General features: G+C 43.7%; 1 protein-coding gene across 1 annotated transcript; it reads left to right on the top strand.

Moving 5' to 3' along the window:
- The first annotated feature begins 6,876 nt into the window (after nt 1–6,876).
- LOC110493219 (uncharacterized) lies at nt 6,877–10,399 on the top strand. The gene is made up of 6 exons (XM_021567492.3): nt 6,877–7,116; nt 8,256–8,391; nt 8,555–8,735; nt 8,967–9,068; nt 9,343–9,462; nt 10,238–10,399. The coding sequence occupies exons 1-6, from the start codon at nt 6,997–6,999 to the stop codon at nt 10,326–10,328; spliced, it is 750 nt and encodes a 249-aa protein (XP_021423167.2). The 5' UTR covers nt 6,877–6,996; the 3' UTR covers nt 10,329–10,399.
- The last annotated feature ends 3,615 nt before the right edge of the window (nt 10,400–14,014 follow it).

Raw genomic sequence — 14,014 nt, 5'->3', positions numbered from 1 at the left:
GATTGTGCATGCAAGGACAAATGATCCATACAAGAGGTCAAATTAACCCGGGTGTTTAACTATCTCTCTATGTACAGCACAGTGCATTCAGACAGTATTCATACCCCTTGACTTATTCCACATTTTGTTGTGTTACAGTCAAATGGGATTAAATAAAATGTTTCTCTCTCACCCATCTACACACTTTTATAGATAACGTTGACACCTCCTGGAAACAGAAGATACTCTACAGGAATGACAGGGTCAATCCAAATCATCTTGGCTCCTGGACTCTGTCCACATATTTCAAGGCTGAGTTGAAACAATGACTGTTCAATGATCAAAGACCAACGAAGTTAATCCCTACCATTGTGACAATGAGTCGTCATGATGCTGCATCAAATGTACATGATCCTAGGGGCAATGGCAAACATAATGTAAGTAACTTAATTTATGTTCCCCTAATTGCACTGAATACTTCTGCTGATAGTGCAGGGTGAGCTGCACAAAGGGATATTCCTACTAGGGCACACTTCCTGACTGCTAACAGTGTAACTCTGGCAAACACTCTTGTATGCAGTAATCATGAGCCTATGAACCAGAGTTACACTGTTAGCACTGAGGTGGTGTTGCCCTAGAAGGAAGACCACTTAGTGCAGGGTGAGCTGCACAATCAGCTCCAATATAAATAACATGAGTAAGTCTACTTCTGATACGCTTCCCATGAAAAACAATCAAGCAACCCAGAAAAGTGCTAAAAATAGCCCATATTAACATTTGCAGCCTGAGAAACAAGGTCCATGAAGTCAATAACTTGCTTGTAACAGATGACATTCATAAATAATTCTGACTATCTCTGAAACTCACTAAGGTAATACTTTCGATGATACAGTGGTAGCAATTTTTTATTTATTTCACCTTTATTTAACCAGGTAGGCCAGTTGAGAACAAGTTCTCATTTTCAACTGTGACCTGGCCAAGATAAAGCAAAGCAGTGTGATAAAAACACAGATTTACACAAACAAATGTACAGTCAATAACACAGTGGAAAAATCTATGTACAGTGTGTGCAAATGTAGAAGAGTAGGGAGGTATGGCAATAAATAGGCCATGGAGGTGAAATAATTACAATTTCGCATTAACATTGGAGTGATAGATAATAATAGCAGACGATATTGCCACTCCTATTTGCCACATCTTCAATTTAAGCCTACTAGAAAGTGTGTTTCCTGAGGCCTGGAGGGAAGCGAAAGTCACTCCGCTACCCAAGAATAGTAAAGCCCCCTTTACTGGCTCAAATAGCTGACCAATCAGCCTGTTACCAACCCTTAGTAAACTTCTGGGAAAAAAATGGTGTTTGACCAGATACAATGCTATTTCACAGTAAACAAATTGACAACAGACTTTCAGCACGCTTATAGGGAAGGACACTCAACAAGCACTTACACAAATTATTGATGATTGGCCAGAGAGAAATTTATGATAAAATGATTGTTGGGGCTGTCTTGTTAAACTTAAGTGCAGCTTTTGACATTATCGATCATGATCTGCTGCTGGAAAAACATATGTGTTTGGGCTTTACACCCCCCTGCTATAATGTGGACAAAGAGTTACTTGTCTAACAAAACACAGAGCGTGTTCTTTAATGGAAGCCTCTCAAACATAATCCAGGTAGAATCAGGAATTCCCCAGGGTAGCTGTTTAGGCCTCTTGCTTTTTTCAATTTGTACTAATGACATGCCACTGACTTTGAGTAAAGCCAGAGTGTCTATCTATGCAGATGACTCAACAATATACACGTCAGCTACTACAGCGACTGAAATGACTGCAACACTTAAAGAGTTGCAGTTAGTTTCAGAGTGGGTGGCAAGGAATAATTTAGCCCTAAATATTTCTAAAACTAAAAGCATTGTATTTGGGACAAAACATTCACTAAACCTTAACTAAATTTTGTAATAAATAATGTGGAAATTGAGAAAGTTGAGATGGCTAAACTGCTTGGAGTTACCCTGGATTATAAACTGTCATGGTCAAAACATATTGATACAATAGTAGCTAAGAGGAGGAGAATTATGTCCATAATAAAGCGCCACTCTGCCTTCTTAACAACACTATCAACAAGGCAGGTCCTACAGACCCTAATTTTGTCGCACCTTTGCTGTTCAGTCGTGTGGTCAGGTGGCACAAAAAAGGACTTAGGAAAATTGCAATTGGCTCAGAACAGGGCAGCACGGCTGGCCCTTGGATGTACACAGAGAGCTAATAGAGAGCATGTCTCTCCTGACTCAAAGTGGAGCAGAGATTGACTTCATCCCCACTTGTATTTATGAGAGGTATTGACATGTTGAATGCACCGAGCTCTTTCTAAACTACTGGCACACAGCTCGAACACCCATGCATACCCCACAAGACAAGCCACAAGAGGTCTCTTCACAGTCCTCAAGTCCAGAACAGACTATGGGATGCACATAAAGCGCATGACCACATGGAACTCTATTCCACATCAAGTAACTGATGCAAGCAGTGAAATTCGATTTAAAAAACAGATTAAAAAAAACCTTATGGAACAGCGGGGACTGTGAAGCAACACAAACATTGGAACAGACACATGCACACACACACAATCTTTTTGTTTTGATATGCCAACGTGTGTCTACTCTAGGACCTAGGTCATACAGTGTTTTACAATAATAGTACTACTGTAATATATAAATGGGCCTGTCAGAGCCAGAAATTTTGGAATAATATTAAAATCTATTTTGCAAAAATGTACAGGTAACTGACAAAATAAAGGAAACACTTGAGTAAATGAGGAATGCAAAGTACACTGAGAAAAAATATAAATGCAACATGTAAAGTGTCGGTCCCATATTTCATGAAGAAAAACAAATCCCTGATATGTTCCATTGGCACAAAAACTTAATTTCTCTAAAATTGTGTGCTGGTAATGGTGGGCTGAACGTAGTTATGTACCTCAAGATTAAAACGTAGTATTCAATATCGGCACGTTAGACTAAATTTTAGCACTACACAATCTGGTGGGTGATAACCTTCAATCTGGATAATAACACAAAACAAATTTGAAGACGAGAGAAATGTATCGACAAATATTATGAAAACAAGCAAACATGACGGAGTGTAAGACAGGGGATCCGATTTCAAAACTAAAACGTGACGAAGACGATTTAATATTTTCACCACCAGGAATGGTAAAGGTCGAAACCGTTCCGTTAAAATCAATAATATATAGTATTTTTTTACACTGCCGATTTTGCAGGTTTTCGTACTTACAAAGCATGTAGAGGTCTGTAATTTTTATCATAGGTACACTTCAACTGTGAGAGACATGATGTATGATGTATGATTTAAGAAATTAATTTGCATTTTATTGCATGACATAAATATTTGATCACCTTAGTTTTTATTTTCGAAGCCCTTAAAACATCATTCTTTGGGGATGCTTTTCTGCAAAGTGTTACGGCTTTCTAGGTGTGGTGAAGGAGAGTCGGACCAAACTGCAGCGTATGGATTGCGATCCATGTTTATTTAACAATAGCAACACGAATCTAAATACAACCACTACAAAACAATAAACGTAACGAAAACCGAAACAGCCTAATACTTGTGCACATACACAGAACACGGACATCAAGACACTAAGGACAATCACCCACGACAAACTCAAAGAATATGGCTGCCTAAATATGGTTCCCAATCAGAGACAACGATAAGCACCTGCCTCTGATTGAGAACCACTCCAGACAGCCATAGACTTTGCTAGATAACCCCACTAGCTACAATCCCAATACATACACACCAAAACCCCAAGACAAAACACACCACAATACAAAAACTCCATGCCACACCCTGGCCTGACCCAATACATGAAGAAAAACACAAAATACTTAGATCAGGGCGTGACACAAAGGGGACAAGACAACTGCACCGTATTGAGGGGAGGATGGATGGGGCCATGTATTGCGAGATCTTGGCCAACAACCTCCTTCCCTCAGTAAGAGCATTGAAGATGGGTCGTGCTGGATCTTCCAGCATGACAACGACCCGAAACACACAGCATCAAAGTACGTTAATTTCTAGGAGACAGAACGCGTCTCCTTCCTGAGCAGTATGACGGCTGAGTGGTCCCATGGTGTTTATATTTGCATACTATTGTTTGTACAGATGAACGTGGTACCTTCAGGCGTTTGGAAATTGCTCCCAAGGATGAACCAGACTTGCGGAGGTATACAATTGTTTTTCTGAGGTCTTGGCTGATTTCTTTTGATTTCCCCATGATGTAAAGCAAAGAGGCACTGAGTTTGAAGGTAGGCCTTGAAATACATCCACAGGTACACCTCCAATAGACTCAAATTATGCCAATTAGCCTATCAGAAGCTTCTAAAGCCATGGCATAATTTTCTGGAATTTTCCAAGCTGTTTAAAGGCACAGTCAACTTAGTGTATGTACATTTCTGACCAACTGGAATTGTGAATTATAAGTGAAATAATCTGTCTGTAAATAATTGTTGGAAAAATGACTTGTGTCATGCACAAAGTAGATGTCCGAACCGACTTGCCAAAACTATAAATTGTTAACAAGAAATTTGTGGAGTGGTTGAAAAACAAGTTTTAATGACTCCAACCGTATATATTCTCACTTCTGAATTTGTATTTTTTTAACTAGGCAAGTCAGTTAAGAGCAAATTCTTATTTTCAATGACAGCCTAGAAACAGTGGGTTAACTGCCTTGTTCAGCTGCAGAATGACAGATTTTCACCTGGTTAGCTCGGGGATTTGATCTTGCAATCGGTTGCAAGTCCAACGCTCTAACCACTAGGTTACCTGCCGCACATGATACCCATGAATGATACCCAGCACAAGAAACAATGCCTTTTTTTGGCAACTTTTGCAAGTCATTGTCGCACATCTCATGTAGCCTAATAGTTAATCAACATTTTAAGCTAAATGTTCTGATCTGTTGTGTCAGCCATATTGCGTAAAAAAGTTTTTTTTAATGCTAGTGGTTGTATTAATTTGGTGTCTATCGCATCCCACAACTGTCCCAGACTATGTTTGGAATATTTATTTCTCTCACAGAATATAATAGGATAAACTTTTGTACTATGGGAGACTGCAGAGTGAAGGAAAAGCAGCCAACAAGTGCTCAGCATATGTGGGAATTCCTTCAAGACTGTTGGAGAAGCATTCCAGGTGAAGCTGGTTTAGAGAATGCCAAGAATGTGCAGAGCTGTCATCAAGGCAATGGCAACCTTGAAGAATCTCAAATATAAAATAAAGTATTTTGTTATTTCATAGTTTTGATGTCTTCACTATTATTCTACAATGTATAAAATAGTAAAAAATTAAGAAAAATCCTTGAATGAATAGGTGTGTCCAAACGTTTGACTGGTACTGTATATTTATCCATTTTGAATTCAGGCTGTAACACAGCAAAATGTGCAATAAGTAAAGGGGTATGAATAATTTCTGAAGTCGCCGTATATCTCTGAAAAATCTTGGGTCACTACATTTTTAGATATAACCTGAGTGGATCCTCATGCTTTTAGGGTACATTGAGCTGAAATGAGGTTGTAAGGGTCCAACAGATTCATCATGACTGCCTTCCGGGTTCTGGCACCATTGTGCACCTGTCTGCTTTGACTGGATTGTAATTGGCTAACCCGATCCTGTCACTCTGGGGAAAATGACCTGGAAAGACCATGTCAGGGGGGTGCAGTGGGACACAAAGACACCCTGCAGCCGCTGGCTGAATAATAGATGAATGTGAAGAGCGGTGACTGTAGAGAGGTGAACCTTGGTTGAGATCTAAGCAGGGGCCACTGAGTGACAGGCCATTGGGTGAGAGACCATTGGGTGACAGACAAGGCCAGTGAGCTGTGAGAGCTTAGAACCCGTTGAAGGAAGGCTGCTCAGATTTCAGAGAGAGAAAGAGAGAGAGAGAAGTGCTTTGGTTCCTCTTGGCTTGGGTGCTGCTCATCTCACAACTGCCACATACAGTATAAGGGAGGTTGAGGCACCAACTCTACAATGTGCTTGCAGTAGAAAGTTGAAAGGATCCAAAGGATTCAACACATGACCGCGTGTTAGATTTAAAAACAACTGAATAGCTAACCCAACACATTAGCCTACAGAGGCAGGATCTTCATGTCATCAGTGGTGTAAAGTACTTAAGTAAAACTACTTTCAAGTAATACTTAAGTAGTTTTTTGGGGGTATCTGTCTTTACTTTACTATTTGATTTTGGACAACTTTTACTTTTACTTCACTTACAATCCTGAAAAAAATAATGTACTTTTTACTCCATACATTTTCCCTGACACCCAAAAGTAGTCATTACTTTTAGAATGCTTAGCAGGACAGGCAAATTGTCCAATTCACGCACTTCTCAAGAGAACATCCCTGGTCATGCCTTCTGCCTCTGATCTGACGGACTCACTAAACATAAAGTAATTTTCTATTGGGTACTTTTTCCACCACTTAATTTGATAACCATGTTGTAGGATAACTTTCCTGCAACGCAGGACATTTTAAACTTGTAGTGTATTTGAGGTTTAAAAAATGGTAATTTCCACTGAGATTTCATACTTGATTTTCAACCCCTACAAAAATGTCCATGAATTATAATCCACATAATAATTCACATTTCCTGTTGCTGCAGGATATTTTTCATGCTGCAGCAAACAGGCTCAAATTAAGATCCTACATTTGTATTGCTCCTTTCCAACTATTGTCCTGTTGCAAATTATCTCAGAATTGAGTGCAGTTAAAAGGATTGTCAATGACAGAGACAGACTACAACAGTATGTCTTGAAGATAAATGAAAAGAGGGCGAACTAGAGAGGGAGGTAGAGGGATAGAGGTAACGGAAAGAAATAATGCAAGGGAGGAGTGAGCAGATGACAGAGAGAGGGAGGATTCAGCTTGGGTTGGAAAGGTTGAGATTCACATAGCTCTTTGTAGGAGAGGTACTGTATAGCGACTGGGGCTCCTGGGGAGATGTCTCTCCAGCTCCAAATCAGCACATACACAGAGGAGTTCAGCTCACCTGGACAAGGCAAACCAACTCAACCGAGACCGTCCTCAGCCCACCGCAGAAATAACCCCCACCCCAGACCGGTAAGAACCAGGACATATAGTAATATACTGTAAACAGCCAGGACAAACCACATAGACAGGTTAAGAGTAATGTAGTGTAGTTGATGTGGATGCTAATTGCAGTATACGTGATATTACTCTGACATAACAGAAATATCAACTTGCAGTTGTTGACATAAGCATTGAAAGTTCATATACCGGTATATTTCACAATATTTTGTGTAATGTCTTCTACTTATGAATGCATTCGGTTTATATTATGAATGTTGTGTTATGAAGTCCTTGTACAGGTTCTCTTCAAATACTCGGATACCCATATTTAATAGCAGCTGTCTACATTCTATACACATCTGCCTGGTCAACACTCTGAGAATGGCACATGCTCGATGTCTGAATTGTATCAGTAGTTTAATAATTGATTGGATGATGTTTCAGATGACAAAAAAATCCCCCTGTGGGTTTGCTACTTTTTCCTCTTGCCTCCTTTGTCCCCTATACACTTCCCCTCTTCATGAGGCCTAAATCCTCTTACGCTAATTGGAGGGCCGTTGTCTACATACATCTCTACAGGGTGAAAGCTGCATGTCATCTATTATTCAATGCTTCCCTCTCTCCCCTCGTGAGGTGGCATGTAAACAGAATCACGAGGAAGCTTTACCTTTCCTACCCATGACATAATGCTTAATGATTGTGTGTATACAGTAACACATAGATACTAGATATAGTACCGGATGTGTTTTTTGGCCCGGGACAGTAGAGACACAAAAAGCAAATGTAACAATTTTCTGTAATGCATTATTACTTGTTATAGGCATGTATGAGCCTTTAGAATGTCTCATCATAATATGTTATGTTAGGTCTGTCTATGTAGTAGGACATCTTCAACTGACCCAAAAATGGCTGTTATTTAGCCAGTATCATTATGACAGAGAAGGAGGAGGGCATACATGCTTTTGACAAGTCTTACAATGCACTATAACTACATTATTATGCATTATACCCGCAGGCTTCAAGTAAAGTGTTACCAAATCGTCTTCTTACACTACTATCCCCATAATTATCCAGAATGCGTCACCTGAGCCAACCATCCATCTATCTTCAGTGCTCAGAGTCGAGGGACGGGTGTCTTATTTCCTCTCTTTCCCCAACTACCCATACAGGACTTCCTGTTGCCCAGGAAACTGCAGAATAGCCACAGGGCCTCCCGGTCAGTGTTCCAGGTTGCTACTGCTCCTGTAAACAACGGCCGTCCACTTTTCCTTCCTGTCCGGCACTTGTCTTTTCAGCATAACTCAGGTATGACACTCTGTGCTCCATTCTACCTGTTCAACCAATCATTGAATTATCATCATCTCATCTCTCCCTCGTTGTTTGTGTGTGTGTGTGCGTGCGTGCCTGCACGTGTGTACATAGTGGTACATTTGTTTTGCATGATCTTATGTGGCTCTTCTTCCACAAGATGGCAAACGTGCACGCTCTCTCAGTGCTGTGGACACAGAGCCGCCACGCATGCCACCCCTCAGCCCATCCAGAACAACACAGCACATGCTGCCACTTGCAGGCTGGCTACACAAACCACACATGACTGACCCCTCCATCAGAGACATGCAACTCCAACCACTCCTAAAAAACATACAAAGGTAAAGTATGAGGTCTTCACTCCTTATGTCTTTTAGTTTTTTTAAAATCCAAATCAGTCATCCAGTGCATGCATTATTATAATGATGCAGTGTATACTGCCACAGACCTGAAATATGTGGCTCTGATTGAAATTGAAATCAAGATTGTGATCTCTCTGTTCTTTTCTGGGATTTATTCCAATGGAGATTATTATAATTATTGCGATTAATACGACTTGATGTTGATTACAGCAACATGGATTCCTCCAAGTCATTACAACAGAGGCCAGCTTGCTACCTGACTGATGTCCAGTGTTACCGGGGTGACCATCCACACTCATCACAGGGACTGAGGTGAGAGTGACCTTTGAACCCTGACCTCCTGAGGCAAGTTCAAGCTCATTTACATTTTTACACATGGAAAAAAAGATGGACAAATTATGAATGTCAATGTATGAGCCCCATAGAAAAACCATAGTCTCAATTAATTTTTGACGGATACAAAATATCTGTTTAGCTGTTACCCTTTTGAATACCATACTGTAAACACTTAATTCATTTGAAAGGGCATATCCAATTTATATGCATTAGTTTGTTGGGAAATTCAAATCGTTTTTGTTTCTGACAGGAGAAACTCAGGCATTGAACATCGGAATGGACTTCAAAATGGCAGCCTCCCAGGCGTTAGGCACCTCCTACCACAGGCCCACTACCGGAGGTCTCGCTCCAATACTACACTGGATTCATGGTACAGTACATGCTCTTACATCTCAGTACATGTTCTCAGTAACACATTGTTTTGAATAGCCCACTACAGACTATATAAAGATATTGAACTATCCACAGTTTCAAGTGTGAAGTGCAACACACAATACTGTAGCCAAATTTACAGTCGGGGTATATAGTGAATGTAGTTCCATGCCATCAGTGGTGTAAAGTAAAAAATACTTGAAAGTACTACTTAAGTAGTTTTTTTTGGTATCTGTACTTTACTTTACTATTTATATTTTTGACAACTTTTACTTTTACTTTACTACATTCCTAAAGAAAATAATGTACTTTTCACTCCATACATTTTCCCTGACACCCAAAAGTATTTGTTACATTTTGAAAGCTTAGCAGGACAGGAAAATTGTTAAATTCACGCTCTTATCAAAATAACATCCCTGGTCATCCCTACTGCCTCTGATCTAGTGGAATCACTAAACACACATGCTTAACTTGTGTCCCTGGCTATCCATAAATAAATAAAAAACAAGAAAATGGTGCCATCTGGCTTGCTTAATATAAGGAATTTGTAATTGTTTATACTTCTACTTTTGATACTTAAGTATATTTAAAACCTAATACTTTTAGACTTTTACTCAAGTAGTATTTTACTAGGGGACTTGAGTAATTTTCTATTAAGGTACCTTTACTTTCACTCAAGTATGACATTTGGGTGCTTTTTCCACCACTGCATGCCATTGCAGCTACAGTCGACACATAGTATATCAAATGTATAGTTTGTTTTTATGTTACAGTGGTGGATACAGCTGTTTCAACGTGGTGAAACCTTACCAGGCTGCATACTACATCATTCATCCAGAATTTGTGTCTGAGTGCCTACGCTGAAAGTTTAACCACATGTTCAATGAACTGTACTGGATTTATTAGAGATCTTCTGCTGTGTTTTGATCTTGACAGCTGATTAATTTAATGCATTATTCATAACTCATTTATAATGTAAAGTAACAATGTAAAGTAATGTTACCTGAAATTCAAGTCATTCAAATGTAAATAAAGGAAGCATATATCAACTCTGTCCGCTTGTAACTTTGTTACAGCTTAGTCTGATTCTGCTGTGCTGTTCCACCACCAAGTGGTAAACAGATAGTATTGCATGAGTGAGTTCATACCAAGAGAATACAGAAGGGTTTTAGCTATTGTTCTCTTTCTTGTGTCTGGTGTTCACAAGAGAAGGTCATGTTTTTTTTATATGGATATCTTTCATTTATTTGGCGTGGGCTCCGGCCAAACAGTCGGCTGCGTGGATAAACCGTGAATTCGTAACCTCAAGCCTCTGTCGGAACAATTGCTCCTTTATGATCTAGCCAGGTCGTTACATTGGTGTCAGAAGTAAGAATGCTTGAGGGAGACCGCTAGAATGATGGAGGCTGAAGCGGGCATGAGTGCTTCGTCGACTGTGCTTTGCGCGGATTCTGATGAACGGACCGAAGGGGTGACGTAGACGCTGCGGACGAGGAATCTGGGGCTCAGGATGTAAGCAAACATGGTGGCGCACAGTTCCAGATTGTGTTCATATCTTCTAAGACTCTGAAGTACTCCGGTAAGGCGGATTGGGAAGCTTTTCATGCTCAGTTTGAACTGTTAGCTCATTTTGGAAGGTGGTAGAATGAAGAAAGGGCATTGCAGTTGGCTTTGTGCCTCACAGATGATGCTTTGTCGTGTTTGATATTGATTAGCCCCGGAGACAGACGTCATTATGGGGCTTTCGTGGGAGCACTGAGGTGGTGCTTTGGACAGTGTGTACACCCCGGGCTGCTGCACTCTGAACCGAGTGACAGCCTGGTGAGCCACTACGGGTGCTAGCTAATAACATTGAGAGCCTCTCTCGGCGGGCATATGCTCACATGCCCCCATCTGTGCAGAGTGAGCTAGCACGTGACCAGTTCATACAGGCGCTCTCTCCTACGGAGCTGCGCATACAGACCCAGCTGGCTCATCCTGAGTCATTGTAGATAGCCTTGGAGATGGCTTTGGAGAGGGAGCTGGTGTGGGCTGAGGCTTCAGCTGGGGCTTCAGGGAGACTGACCCACTGCGCAGGCTGGGGGGCAGAGCAGCCCAGAGCTGGAAATGCCTGCATGGGTGGCTGAAATGACTGAACTCATTTGTGCTGAGTCGCTACAGGCTGCAGGAAACACACCCCCTAGTCCCAGGGCCTGCTGGGGGTGTGGCCAGCCAGGCCATCTGCGCCGGGATTGCCCCATGTCCCCAAGAGCTCAGGTAAACGGCTCGGGGTCTGCATAGACGGAGCAGTGCGGAACCCTGGCTCTATTTCCCAACTACCACCATCTTTAGGAGGAGCCCACCGACAAGGGCAAGTGGAGCCTGTTGTTGTGGTGGGCCGGATCTGTGTTGGGGACTTTTGTCATGTCCCTGTCACTGTGGAGGGGATGCCCTGCTCTGCACTGGTGGACACTGGGTCTACAGTAACCCTGGTGAGGCCAGATATTGTGCCAGGTTGGACTCAGTTTGAGCCCACAACTGTGCAGCGCCGCACAGTCACAGGTGAGCTGGCACCCATGAAAGGGAAGGGAATAATGACTCTGACAGTAGGGGGCAGGACTGTGCGTCATCCTGTGTGGGTGGCGACTGTGCAGGACCCTTGTATCCTGGGGTTGGACTTTCTTAGGAGCACAGGCTGCCAGTTAGACCTGAAGGGGTTACACTGAGCTTCCAGGGAGGGCCGGCTGTCACCATGGCCACCCCTAATGTCACATTCACACAACCCAACAACCCCTTTACTCCAACAGTTAAAGCAGCAGAGACTCATGGCTGCCCCTGACTTTTCCCCAGCCTCTTGTCACCTAAGCCTGTGTGTTACATTCCCCCAGCTACCACCATGACACATCCCTCCGCGAGCCCGGGCCACGCCCCCCCCCCCCCAGCTACCCCAGATGGGAGAGGAGAGGACACTGTCTGCAATGAGGGAGATATGGGGGAGGAACTGTGTTGGTCTTCACCCTGAGCAGCAGGAACGGTTGTTGCAGTTGCTGTTTAAATTCAGAGACAGCTTTGCGCTGAGTGAGGAAGAGGTGGGTCAGACTCATCTGGTGCAGCACGAGATCGACACAGGTGATGCTCGGCCCATCAAGATGCGTCCCCGCCGTATCCCGCTGGCACGCCAGGAGGCGGCAGACAAGGCTGTGTTAGCGATGCAGCGGGCAGACTTCATCGAGCCCTCAGACAGCCCTTGAGCAGCGAGCTGGGGTTCTGACTACAGGCGGCTGAATGAGGTAACCAGGAAGGACTCATACCCCATACCACGTATCGATGAGTCGCTGGACCTGGTTAGGGGGTCCTCCTCACTAGACCTCCGCATTGGCTACTGGCAGGTGCCAGACTGGCCCACCCCCACAACCAGCATCAGCTGAAGAGCTTCCTGGAACTGGCCTCGTATTACAGGAGGTTTGTACGGGGCTTCTCAAGCATCGCTGCTCCACAGAACCGCCTGCTGCTGAAGGACAAGTCCTTCACTTGGACAGTGGCGTGCGAGGAGGCCTTCAACACCCTCAAACATGCACTGATCGAGGCCCCTGTGCTCCCCCCCCCCCCCCTTGACCTCACCTTGCCCTTTATCCTGGACACAGACGCTAGCAATGTGGGCATGGGTAGGGTGCTGGCCCAGGTGGGGCCAGAGGGGGAGAGAGTGGTGGCGTACTTCAGCAAAACATTCAACAAACATGAGCGCCGCTGTGTCACCTGGCGGGAGCTCCTTGCTGTTGTAGCTTCCAACAAACACTTCAAGTACTACCTGGATGGCCTGCCCTTTACTGTAAGGACTGACCTCTCTGCTCTTCAGTGGCTCATGTCTTTCAGAGAGCCAGATGGGCAGGTTGCACGCTGGTTGCAGGAGCTTCAGTCGTGCAACTTCACAGTGGTGCAAAGGGCAGCGGCACGCCACTCCAACATCGACGCCATGTCCCGTCGGCCCTGTACTGCAGATGGCTGCCGCCACTGTGAGACGAGAGAGGGCTGTGAGAGAGAGCTGTGTGAGGAGGAGGGGGTGTCGGGTGAGCGGGCCTGTCTGCTGTGAGCTGCAGACTGTCGACGTGGATGAATGAGGGCAGAAGCAGGGACGGGACACAGACCTACAGCCAGTGCTACAGTGCTGCAGCGCTCTCACTCGCGACCAAAGAGTTGTGGTCAAAGTTTGAGAGACTGCGGCTGGCTGATGGCATGCTACAGGAGGCAAAGACCATCGACGACACCCTGGCAGCGGGGACGTTCAGCAGGTTTGGAGCTGCGGAGTCCATCCACAGAGACAAAAGCAGAAACTTTGAGTCCTGTGTGTTTGCCACCATGTGTGAGAGGCTGGGTATGCACCTGTACTACTCCTCTCTATCCTCAAAGTGATGGCCTTGTGGAGCGCTTCAACAAAATGCTTGGACAGCAGCTGGCCATCATCTCTGCCAAACACCAGCATGACTGGGACAAGCACCTGCCTATGGTCCTCATGGCGTGCAGCTCCGCTGTCCAAGACTCCACCTCCTGCACGCCTGCTCTTCTCATGCTGG

The sequence above is a fragment of the Oncorhynchus mykiss genome, chromosome 17 (assembly GCF_057628025.1).
Source record: "Oncorhynchus mykiss isolate SJ-2025 chromosome 17, ASM5762802v1, whole genome shotgun sequence".
Lineage (NCBI taxonomy): Eukaryota > Metazoa > Chordata > Actinopteri > Salmoniformes > Salmonidae > Oncorhynchus > Oncorhynchus mykiss.
Note: the sequence above shows the minus strand (reverse complement) of the source record. Positions and strands in the feature narration are given on the sequence as shown.